Below are 12,099 nucleotides of genomic sequence, written 5' to 3'. Positions count from 1 at the left end.
AAAACTGGTACCTCACTGGTGTGGGTAGGCCTAGTGCCCGCGACAGGAAATGGTGCAAAACGCAACCTGGACACACAACAATTTCACAGTGAATTATGACCCTTTTCTGGCAACCTGCCTAGCTGTAGTTTTTTAACCCTAGCTCTGCCGGCAGCTAGGGAAACCTAGCAAACCTATACATTTGTGAAAACTAGACACCCAGGGGAATCCAAGATAGGGTGACTTGACTAGCTCCCACCATGTTCTGTTACCCAGAATCCCTTGCAAACCTAAACAATTGTCGAAAAAAACACATTTTCCTCACATTTCTGTGGGGGAAAGTTCTGCAATCTGCGTGGATCCACAAATTTCTACGCATCCCGCGTTCCACAAAGTCTTTCGAAAAAAACTGGTACCTCACTGGTTTGGGTAGGCCTAGTGCCCGCTACAGGAAATGGTGCAAAACGCAACGTGAACACACCACAATTTCACAGTGAATTATGACCCTTTTCTGGCAACCTGCCTAGCTGTAGTTTTTTAACCCTAGCTCTGCCGGCGGCTAGGGAAACCTAGCAAACCTATACATTTGTGAAAACTAGACACCCAGGGGAATCCAAGATAGGGTGACTTGACTAGCTCCCACCATGTTCTGTTACCCAGAATCCCTTGCAAACCTAAACAATTGTCGAAAAAAACACATTTTCCTCACATTTCTGTGGTGGAAAGTTCTGCAATCTGCGTGGATCCACAAATTTCTACGCATCCCGCGTTCCCCAAAGTCTTTCGAAAAAAACTGGTACCTCACTGGTGTGGGTAGGCCTAGTGCCCGCGACAGGAAATGGTGCAAAACGCAACGTGAACACACCACAATTTGGCAGTGAAAAATTACCCTTTTTTTGGCAAAGTGCATAGCTGTAGTTTTTGGACCCTAGCTCTGCCGACACCTAGGGAAACCTAGCAAACCTATAACTTTTTGAAAAATAGACACCCATGGGAATCCAGGATGGGGTGACTTGACTGGCTCCCACAAGGTTCTGGTAGCCAGAATCCCATGCAAACGTTTGAAATTGTCACCAAAAAAACATTTTCCTCACATTTCTGTGGTGGAAAGTTTTGGAATCTGTGTGGATCCTTAAATTTCCACCCACCCCGCGTTATACAAAGTCTTCCGAGAAAAATGGTACCTCACTTTCGTGGGTAGACCTAGTGCCTGCGACATGAAACGGCGCAAAACGCAACGTGGACACACCACAATTTCACAGTGAAAAATGACCCTTTTTTGGCAAAGTGCCTAGCTGTAGTTTTTTAACCCTAGCTCTGCTGTACCTAGGGAAACCTAGCAAACGTATACATTTTTGAAAAATAGACACCCAGGGAAATCCAGGATGGGGTGACTTGACTGACTCCCACCAGGTTCTGTTACCCAGAATCCCTTGCAAACCTACAAAATTATCCCCCAAAAAAATTTTCCTCACATTTCTGTGGTGGAAAGATCTGGAATCTGCGTGGATCCACAAATTTCCACCCACCCCGCGTTCCCCAAAGTCTTCAGAGAAAAACTTGTATGTCACTTGTGTGGGTAGGCCTAGTGCATGCACCAGGAAATGGTACAAAACGCAATGTGGACTCGCCACAATTTCACAGTGAAAAATGACCCTTTTTTGGCAAACTGCCTAGCTGTAGTCTTTGAACCCTAGCTCTTCCGGCACCTAGGAAAACCTAGCAAACCTATACATTTTTTAAAACTAGACACCCAGGGGAATCCAGGGTGGGGTCACTTGGCTGGCTCCCACCAGGTTCTGTTACCCAGAATCCCTTGCAAACCTAAACAATTGTCCACAAAAACACATTTTCCTCACATTTCTGTGGTGGAAAGATCTGGAATCTGCGTGGATCCACAAAGTTCCACCCACCCCGTGTTCCCCAAAGTCTTCCAAGAAAAATGGTACCTCACTTGTGTGGATAGGCCTAGTGCCCACGACAGGAAATGGTGCAAAACGCAACGTGGACACACCACAATTTCACAGTGAATTTGACCCTTTTTTGGTAAAGTGCCTAGCTGTAGTTTTTGGACCCTAGCTCTGCCGGCAGCTAGGGAAACCTAGCAAACCTATACATTTCTGAAAAATAGACACCCAGGGGAATCCAGGATAGGGGGACTTGACTGGCTCCCACCAGGTTCTGTTACCCAGAATCCCTTGCAAACCCAACAAATTGTAAAAAAAAACATATTTTCCTTACATTTCTGTGGTGGAAAGTTCTGGAATCTGTGTGGATCCACAAATTTCCACCCACCCCGCGTTTCCCAACGTCTTCCAATAAAAATGGTTCCTCGATTGTGTGGGTAGGCCTGGTGCCCACCCAGGAAACGGTGCAAAACGCAACGTGGACACACCACAATTTCACAGTGAAAAATGACCCTTTTTTAGCAAACTGCTTAGCTGTAGCTTTTGAACCCTAGCTCTGCCGGCACCTAGGGAAACCTAGCGAACCTATACATTTTTAAAGACTAGACACTCAGGGGAATCCAGGATGGGGTGACTTTACTGGCTCTCACCAGGTTCTAATACCCAGAATCCCTTGCAAACCTAAAAAATTGTCCAAAAAATCACATTTTCCTCACATTTCTGTGGTGGAAAGTTCTGGAATCTGCGTGGATCCGCAAATTTCCACCCTGCCAGCGTTCCCCAAAGTCTTCAGAGAAAAATGGTTGAGGCAGCATCAAAATTACCTATCACAAACCAACCTGGTTTTGCAAGGGGAGTCCCATGAGTTTTTGGCCCTGGGCTCGGCGGCCATCTAGGAAAACCTACCAAACCCACACATTTGTCGCGCGATCACGTCTTTTTTCTCGCGATCATGCACCGCGAGACAACTGAAAACAAGATGGCCGCGCCCGCGAGCAACCACAGGGGTAAGTTAGCGACCCGCAACCATGCAAAAAATATCGCGAACGGGCGGGAAAAAAACTTCCGCATCTTCGCGATATTTCCGCTTGTTTGCGGAGATTTTTAACATTTTCGCGATAATTTGCGAAAGTCGAAAACCTACCAAACCCACACATTTCTGGAAACTAGACATTCTCGAAACTAGACACCCGGGGGAGTCCAGCGAGGTATGGCTTTCTTGGGTCCCCCAACATTCTCCTACCCAGAATCTCCTGCAAACCTCAATTTTCGCTGAAAAAATCTCATTTTCTCAAATTTCTGTGTGGGAAAGTTCTGGAATCTGCATGGATCCACAAATTTCCTCCCACCCAGCGTTCCCCCAGGTCTCCCGATAAAAATGGTACCTCACTTGTGTGGGTAGGCAGGGTGGCTGCAACAGGAAATGGCCCGAATCGTACTGTGGAGACTTCAAAATTACCTATAAGAAAACTACCTTGTTTGTTGGGGGGGGGGGTGGGGGCGGGCACCTGAGATTTTGGCCCCGGGCTCAACCACCTATTTCTCAAGCACACATACATACTGGTTGGATTTGGCACGAGGGTGAGTGATGGTTCAGTATATATAGTTGTATTAACCAGAGATTTCACAAAAATTTAATGCACTGTTAATAATTGAAAGTACGAGAACCTGAACCATTGACTCACAGCTCGTGAGCTGTAAAGCCATGTCAAGGCACCAAACTCTTTACAGGCCATTCATACACCTTTCATACGTGTGACACATACAAAACCATTCACACCGCCAACCGCGGGCCCAGCACATTACAACACTTACACCAGCAGACAGCGCCATTCAAGGGCCCATCACTTTCACACGCCCACATTTCTGACACAGCAACCACACCAGCTAACGGATTGCGTGGAGTGGCGTTTGACTAGCAGTGTTTGTAGTGACCAGCAGCTAGTCACTAGTCACACACCGCCAGCCAAACGCCAGTCCACGTACACCGCCAGCCGAGCGCCAGTCCACGCACACCACCAGCCAAGCGCTAGTCCAGGCAAACCGCCAGCCAAGCGCCAGTCCACACACACCACCAGCCAAGCGCCAGTCCATGCACACCACCAGCCAAGCGCCAGTCCATACACACTGCCAGCCAAGCGCCAGTCCAAACACACCGCCAGCCAAGCGTCAGTCGACACACACCGCCAGCCAAGCACCAATCCAAACACACCGCCAGCCAAGCGCCAGCCCACACACAGCGCCAGCCAAGCACCAGTCCTTGCAAACCGCAAACCAAGTGCCAGTTCACACGCAGAGCCAGTTAAGCACCAGTCCACGCACAACGCTAGCCAAGTGCCAGTCCATGCACACTGCCAGCCAAGTGCCAGTCAACGTACACCACCAACCAAGCGCCCCTCCAAACACACCACCAGCCAAGCGCCAGTCCAAACACACCGCCAACCAAGCGCCAGTCCATGCACACCGCCTGCCAAGAGCCAATCCAAACACACCACCAGCCAAGCACCAGTCTACGCACACCATCAGCCAAGCACCACTCCAAGCACACCGCCATCACATTTAGGATCTTTTATACAAATAAGGAAACACAAACAAATTGCAAATAGATACAAATCTACTAACACAAAATCTGAAACTAAATACACTACACAAATCCCAACCTTGAAACTGAACAAAAAATATTAAACAATAGAGGCCAGGCAGTTCACTTTACCACTCATATATGCTCCCAAAAATTATTTTGCGTGTGGTACATTCTAAAACAAGCAGGCATACACAGCCCAGGGTTAGAAGGACACTCGGGGCAGTACATACGAGTCTCCTTCCGCGTACCTCTTCGCCAACAGACTCTATATCTCCTACTGGGAAAGTCTTTTGAGGGTGTGGGAGGATTGTGATCAGGAAAGTGGCGATCTTTCAATCTAGCGGTACAAAAGGGGGTGGTGATGGACGGAGCATCAAAACCAATCAAACACTCACACCCAGTCAACAGATCTGGGTTTGATCCATCACCGTTCTTTAGCCCACTCTGCCACCCCAGTTCAGACATGGCCATATGCAAATCAGTCTGACCCTGTGCCTTATGGGAACAGTCCAGCCCGAACTGCCAAGCCATGCCTTCCCTGGACCGGAAACAAGCTTCCTAGGACCGGTTTCTGGCATTTCAGCCGTCTTCAGCCAGGCTTGTTTGAATCCAGTGGCAAAGTGAACAAGGGACTCACGTCTGAGCATACCCTGCCAACTTATGGCGAACAAAGCGGTACAAAAGGGGGTGGTGATGGACGGAGCATCAGAACCAATCACACACTCACACCCAGTCAACAGATCTGGGTTTGATCCATCACCGTTCTTTAGCCCACTCTGCCACCCCAGTTCAGACATGGCCATATGCAAATCAGTCTGACCCTGTGCCTCATGGGAACAGTCCAGCCCGAACTGCCAAGCCATGCCTTCCCTGGACCGGAAACAAGCTTCCTAGGACCGGTTTCTGGCATTTCAGCCGTCTTCAGCCAGGCTTGCTTGAATCCAGTGGCAAAGTGAGCAAGGGACTCACGTCTGAGCATACCCTGCCAACTTATGGCGAACTAAGCGGTACAAAAGGGGGTGGTGATGGACGGAGCATCAGAACCAATCAAACACTCACACCCAGTCAACAGATCTGGGTTTGATCCATCACTGTTCTTTAGCCCACTCTGCCACCCCAGTTCAGACATGGCCATATGCAAATCAGTCTGACCCTGTGCCTCATGGGAACAGTCCAGCCCAAACGGCCAAGCCATGCCTTCCCTGGACCGGAAACAAGCTTCCTAGGACCGGTTTCTGGCATTTCAGCCGTCTTCAGCCAGGCTTGCTTGAATCCAGTGGCAAAGTGAGCAAGGGACTCACGTCTGAGCATACCCTGCCAACTTATGGCGAACAAAGCGGTACAAAAGGGGGTGGGGATGGACGGAGCATCAGAACCAATCACACACTCACACCCAGTCAACAGATCTGGGTTTGATCCATCACCGTTCTTTAGCCCACTCTGCCACCCCAGTTCAGACATGGCCATATGCAAATCAGTCTGACCCTGTGCCTCATGGGAACAGTCCAGCCCGAACTGCCAAGCCATGCCTTCCCTGGACCGGAAACAAGCTTCCTAGGACCGGTTTCTGGCATTTCAGCCATCTTCAGCCAGGCTTGCTTGAATCCAGTGGCAAAGTGAGCAAGGGACTCATGTCTGAACATACCCTGCCAACTTATGGCGAACAAAGCGGTACAAAAGGGGGTGGTGATGGACGGAGCATCAGAACCAATTACACACTCACACCCAGTCAACAGATCTGGGTTTGATCCATCACCGTTCTTTAACCCACTCTGCCACCCCAGTTCAGACATGGTCATATGCAAATCAGTCTGACCCTGTGCCTCATGGGAACAGTCCAGCCCGAACTGCCAAGCCATGCCTTCCCTGGACCGGAAACAAGCTTCCTAGGACCGGTTTCTGGCATTTCAGCCGTCTTCAGCCAGGCTTGCTTGAATCCAGTGGCAAAGTGAGCAAGGGACTCACGTCTGAGCATACCCTGCCAACTTTTGGCGAACAAAGCGGTGCAAAAGGGGTGGTGATGGATGGAGCATCAGAACCAATCAAACACTCACACCCAGTCAACAGATCTGGGTTTGATCCATCACCGTTCTTTAGCCCACTCTGCCACCCCAGTTCAGACATAGCCATATGCAAATCAGTCTGACCCTGTGCCTCATGGGAACAGTCCAGCCCAAACTGCCAAGCCATGCCTTCCCTGGACCGGAAACAAGCTTACTAGGACCGGTTTCTGGCATTTCAGCCGTCTTCAGCCAGGCTTGCTTGAATCCAGTGGCAAAGTGAGCAAGGGACTCACGTCTGAGCATACCCTGCCAACTTATGGCGAACAAAGCGGTACAAAAGGGGGTGGTGATGGACGGAGCATCAGAACCAATCACACACTCACACCCAGTCAACAGAACTGGGTTTGATCCATCACCGTTCTTTAGCCCACTCTGCCACCCCAGTGCAGACATGGCCATATGCAAATCAGTCTGACCCTGTGCCTCATGGGAACAGTCCAGCCCGAACTGCCAAGCCATGCCTTCCCTGGACCGGAAACAAGCTTCCTAGGACCGGTTTCTGGCATTTCAGCCATCTTCAGCCAGGCTTGCTTGAATCCAGTGGCAAAGTGAGCAAGGGACTCACGTCTGAGCATACCCTGCCAACTTATGGCGAACAAAGCGGTACAAAAGGAGGTGGTGATGGACGGAGCATCAGAACCAATCACACACTCACACCCAGTCAACAGATCTGGGTTTGATCCATCACCGTTCTTTAGCCCACTCTGCCACCCCAGTTCAGACATGGTCATATGCAAATCAGTCTGACCCGGTGCCTCATGGGAACAGTCCAGCCCGAACTGCCAAGCCATGCCTTCCCTGGACCGGAAACAAGCTTCCTAGGACCGGTTTCTGGCATTTCAGCCGTCTTCAGCCAGGCTTGCTTGAATCCAGTGGCAAAGTGAGGAAGGGACTCACGTCTGAGCATACCCTGCCAACTTATGGCGAACAAAGCGGTACAAATGGGGGTGGTGATGGACGGAGCATCAGAACCAATCAAACACTCACACCCAGTCAACAGATCTGGGTTTGATCCATCACCGTTCTTTAGCCCACTCTGCGTCTTTCAATCTAGCCACATCCTCCACTGCTCCAACTCTAGGATCACTTGCCTGTTCCACTAAAACAAGGCTGCCTATTACAGGCTCCGAAAACTTCGCAAAAGTCATCTTTGACTCAGGACAAGAATCCTTGAATACAACAAAACCATTAAAGGTTGCCAAGTGGAAAAGATGGATAGCCAACTTCTTATAACCAAATGTAAGGCTTACGAAGAGCAGCGTAAGGTTCCAACTTCTGATCTACCCTGTCAACACCACGCATGTGCCTATTACAGTATAAAATGCACACAGGTTTGCGCGCTTCAGCAACCTGACCCCAAAAAGTCACAGGTGAAGTGCTTTCATCATTGATGGTAGTCAGCATGTAAACTTCACAGCTAGAGGTTCCTCGCCACGCAACGCACTGCACTGTCCCCGCACAAGCTTTTGACAAACTAGTTCTTTAAGGAAACCTTTACGGTTAGAGTGGATTGTGCCACAAGCAACAGTGTCCACTTTGGCCAATTCCCTGAACAACGCACACCAGTTTAGAAGTTATCTACATATAAATGGTGACCTTTGTTAAAAAGTCCTCTACCAAGTTCCCACACAATTTTCTCAGTCACTCCAAAAGTGGACGGACAACCAGGTGGGATAATCCTGGATTCCTTACCGGTGTACACCCTGAAATTAGAGACATATCCAGTCCTACTGTCACACATCATATACAGCTTAATTCCATAGCGTGCCCTCTAACTAGGAATGTATTGCCTAAAAACCAAGCGGCCCTTGAACAAGACCAAAGACTCATCCACTGCTATTTCTTTCCCTGGAGCATAGATCTCAGAAAATCGATCTACAAAGTGATCAATGACAGGCCGAATCTTAAAAAGACGGCCACACTCAGGGTAATTTCGTGGCAACGTTAAACCATTATCGACAAAAGGCAGCATCGAAAGCAGAAGCAAATACCTATCATGACTCATGACTGCCGGAAATATAGCCATTGCCATCAAGGAACTAGTAGACCAATATGAAGACATTGATGGCTTCCTTAGCAAGCCCATCAAAAAAGTTAAACCAAAGAACTTCTTCATCTCTTCCAGATTTGTGGGAGTCCACCGGGTAGCTCTAGAATGGGGCTTAAGGCTGGCACTGTTGTCCCTCAAAAACTGTTCAGCATACAAATTAGTCTGCTCAACAATCTCTGCCAAAAACACATCGTCCATAAACAACTGAAAAAAATGTATTGTCAAAACGTTTTCTGTATTCACTCTACACCCTGGAACACCAGTAAAGTCTGGCAATGCCGGCTGCACCATGCCTGTGGCAACCCAGAGGTCAGCACTTTCAACAGGAAGCCTTGCAGCTCCAGGCTGCAGCCCAGATGCCTTGCAGCTGCACTATACCAACGGGAAGTCTTGTAGCCTCAGGCTGCAGCCCAGATGCCTCTTGCCGCACTATCGGCACATCAATGTCCTCCTGTAACACAGGCCCTTCATCCGCACTGAGAGTAGCTTCATCATCTGATGATTCCATGTGGAGAGAAAACTCAGTGCCTGAATTTTCCTTTCCGTCCTCTGCCTCAGATGCAGAGTCAGTCTCTGAACCATGGTCAGAGGAAGACTCAAAAAGCATACCAACAACCTGCTGAGCAGTAATCCTGCAGCTACCCATTATCCTTTCTAAGGAAGGAGATTGCACAAACAAGTCAACAACAACCAACACTGTGCAAAAAAAGTAAGTAAAAAGAGATGTGTGCCTTTATCACAAAGATCTATATACTCAAAAACTATACTATTCACTTGCAAGTGAAGGCCCACAAGGAAGCGACCGTTGCCCAAGGGGTCGCTTCCGTTTAAAATTTAAAACACTCCCTGGTGTCTAGTGGGGTTTTCTGCCCCCACCCCCAGGGGCAGAAAGGCCAAATAAACAAACCAATCTGCTCCCGGGGGGGCAGAATATACTTTGACAAAAAAATATGGCCCCTGGAAGCGACCCTTTCCCAAGGGGTCTCTTCCAAATTTTCTGCCCCACCCCCCCCCTGGCCAGAAACGTCCCAAAAAATCGGGCGGGGGGGGCAGAAAAGCCTTAAAAATAATTATCCCCATAGGAAGCGACCCTTGCCCAAGGGGTCGCTTCCATTTTAAAATTAAAAAAATCCCTAGTGTCTAGTGGGGTTTTCTGCCCCCTTGGGGCCAGAAACGCCCCAAAAATCGGGTGATCTGTCCCCAGGGGGGGCAGAAAAGTCTTGAAAATAATTATCCCCCATAGGAAGCGACCCTTGCCCAAAGGGTCGCTTCCTTTTTCTTAAAAAAGACATCCCTGGTGTCTAGTGGGGCATTCCTGCTGCACGATCGCGACGCTGTGCGAGATCGTGCAGCAGGAATGCCCTGCATTGGGCCATCGGGAAGAGGAAACACTGTTTCCTCTCCCCCGATGGCTCAAGGCATATGGATCTGCCCCCCTGGCCCCACCGGAGACCAAAACCTACCTCCTCCTCCCTGGGACGCCTGGTAGCAAATGGCTTCAAGGCGTCCCAGCACTTCCTGATGACGTCGGCGAGCGCTGTGCATGCTGACGTCACAGGATCGCTGAGGAGGGGGGTCAGGGGTGCTGCCATTCCTGCCTGGGGGTGTTGATGGGCTGCCCATGGGGGGAGCACCAGCGCTTCCCCCATGGGTGGGTGCCATGACGGAGCGGTTCCGTCATGAGCACAGGCCAACCGATGCTCATGACTGCACCGCTCCGTCATGAGCATTGAAGGGGTTAAAAGCCCCTGCTGCCGTGTTCCTTGCCTCTAGCAATTTCCAGGCAACAATAAAAATGTCAAGAAAACTCTGGTGATTCATGTTCCTCCTGGAGAGAGATCGGAGTTTTGTCAAGTTGAGATTTTGACTGATCATAAAATAGCACAGAGGGTTAATATGCCAGCTGCAATGAACATGTACCATGCAGATCATAAAGTGCATAAAATGTAAATAGGTCAGTGGGTTACTGCTTTTCTAAGCAACATCCTTTTGTTACCTTAAGTTTATAAGTTAAAATCCAAATTTAAAAGAACTGCATGCACGCTGCAAAGCATAGATTAGAGGAAAGAACTCGATTCTTATTATTAAACAGAACGCCTGAACCATGGTGTTCCATTTTCAATTCGGAGTTTGTGCTTCTCCAGGCCAAGCACTCTTAAAGTATACTGCCTACCAGTATGGATGACATGTCACACCTACACCTCGTCGTTAAAAGGTGGTGGTGAGGGAATCCGTGGTGGAGGTGGTCACCAGCGCCACTACGTATGCGGGGGGCGCCTACAAACATTGTCACACCGGGAGCCACCAGGGCTAAAGCCGGATCTGTATAGTGGATACATTACCAATCATTGAAGAGATATCACAAAGAAGAAAACTGAAAGCAGAGTAGTTTGTAAGTACCACGATATTACACATTACGGTATATTTATTTTTTATATAACATTTATTTTGGGATAGTTAGTTTGAAAAAGCTGTTGTCTCCTAAGTGCAGCTAACGGAGGACACTGATTGGAACTAGAATGTGTAGTTGTTTATTGAATGAAGTGCAGGGACGGCTGGTGTTAGTGGGCAAAAGGGGCGTTGCCCTGCCATCCTGAGCCTGAGGGGAGAGGCAAGAAATGAATTTAAAAAACCAAGCAGCCGAAAATAAATTTCTACTTGCTGGCTCCTCTATTTATTACTTTTAATGAGGCAGCTGTAATAAACTGCAGATGTCCTGCTGCACATGTGCCTGCCAGGGCGAGGTCATCTTTCGACCTGCAGGCACAAGCTACAGCAGTGACATCATGGCAGGGGGTGTGCTGAGTTAGAATGCGGTGGATATGGCTGCTTATCGGGCGTTTACAAATTGGCCCTGAGAGGAGTTGGCAGTACTCTATTCATTTCAACGGCAGGGGGCAGGGCAGGCCGAGAGGGAGAAGGAGGTAGTGGGTGGCAACAATTGCCAGCCATCACGAGAGGGGGCGGGCTGTAGGAGGGGTGCAGCTCGCTGCTCTCTTCAGCCCTTTCCTTGAAAGCGTTATGCAGCTGAAGCTGAGCCATGTCTCGTGTTTGTTACAGCGTAGGCTCAAAAGAATACAGGCTGGTAGGTGCCTATTTTCACTTTAAGCTGTAATTAATATACTTATTACTTAACTTTTTGTGGATTTTTTATTTGCGTGCAGTTGAGCAGCCATGTGGTGTTCACTGAGAGTTTGTAGTTAAACAAAACCCAAAGGTATTGACGTGCATTTAAACAGGGGCGCCCGGGCTACATTACTCAAAGTCAGATTGTTTAACAAAAGGCTGAGATTTGCCCAGAATCTGAGGATATACTTGGGCCGAGCGCTGTGTGTGCCTCACAGTCTCCAGGAGGCCGTTTGTCTGCTCCCAGTCAGAGATTACAAGTGTGGTGGGCAGCCCTAAAACTTTGAAACATGTAGGGCATGTGGCGTGGTTGGCCCGCCTCATTCTACTTCGGTGTGTCAGTCATTTCCAGTCATTCTTGTATATCTGCTTGTAGTTGTGGTAAGTTAT

General features: G+C 49.0%; 1 protein-coding gene across 3 annotated transcripts in view; it reads left to right on the top strand.

Moving 5' to 3' along the window:
* LOC146799520 (cytosolic phospholipase A2 delta-like) overlaps positions 1-12,099 on the top strand; it is a 146,669-nt gene that overhangs the window by 19,351 nt on the left and 115,219 nt on the right. The window contains exon 1 of one of the 3 annotated variants that reach the window (XM_085627087.1): positions 11,550-11,668. The exons of the other annotated variants lie outside the window; for them this stretch is intronic. Within the exon in view, the coding sequence (XP_085483213.1) occupies positions 11,624-11,668 (45 nt within the window). The 5' untranslated portion in view covers positions 11,550-11,623. Of the gene's footprint in view, positions 1-11,549; positions 11,669-12,099 lie in introns of those variants that run through there. 3 annotated transcript variants of the gene reach the window in all.

The sequence above is a fragment of the Triturus cristatus genome, chromosome 9 (genome assembly GCF_964204655.1).
Source record: "Triturus cristatus chromosome 9, aTriCri1.1, whole genome shotgun sequence".
Lineage (NCBI taxonomy): Eukaryota > Metazoa > Chordata > Amphibia > Caudata > Salamandridae > Triturus > Triturus cristatus.
The sequence above is the reverse complement of the archived record's forward strand: the minus strand, read 5'-3'. Positions and strand labels throughout refer to the sequence as shown.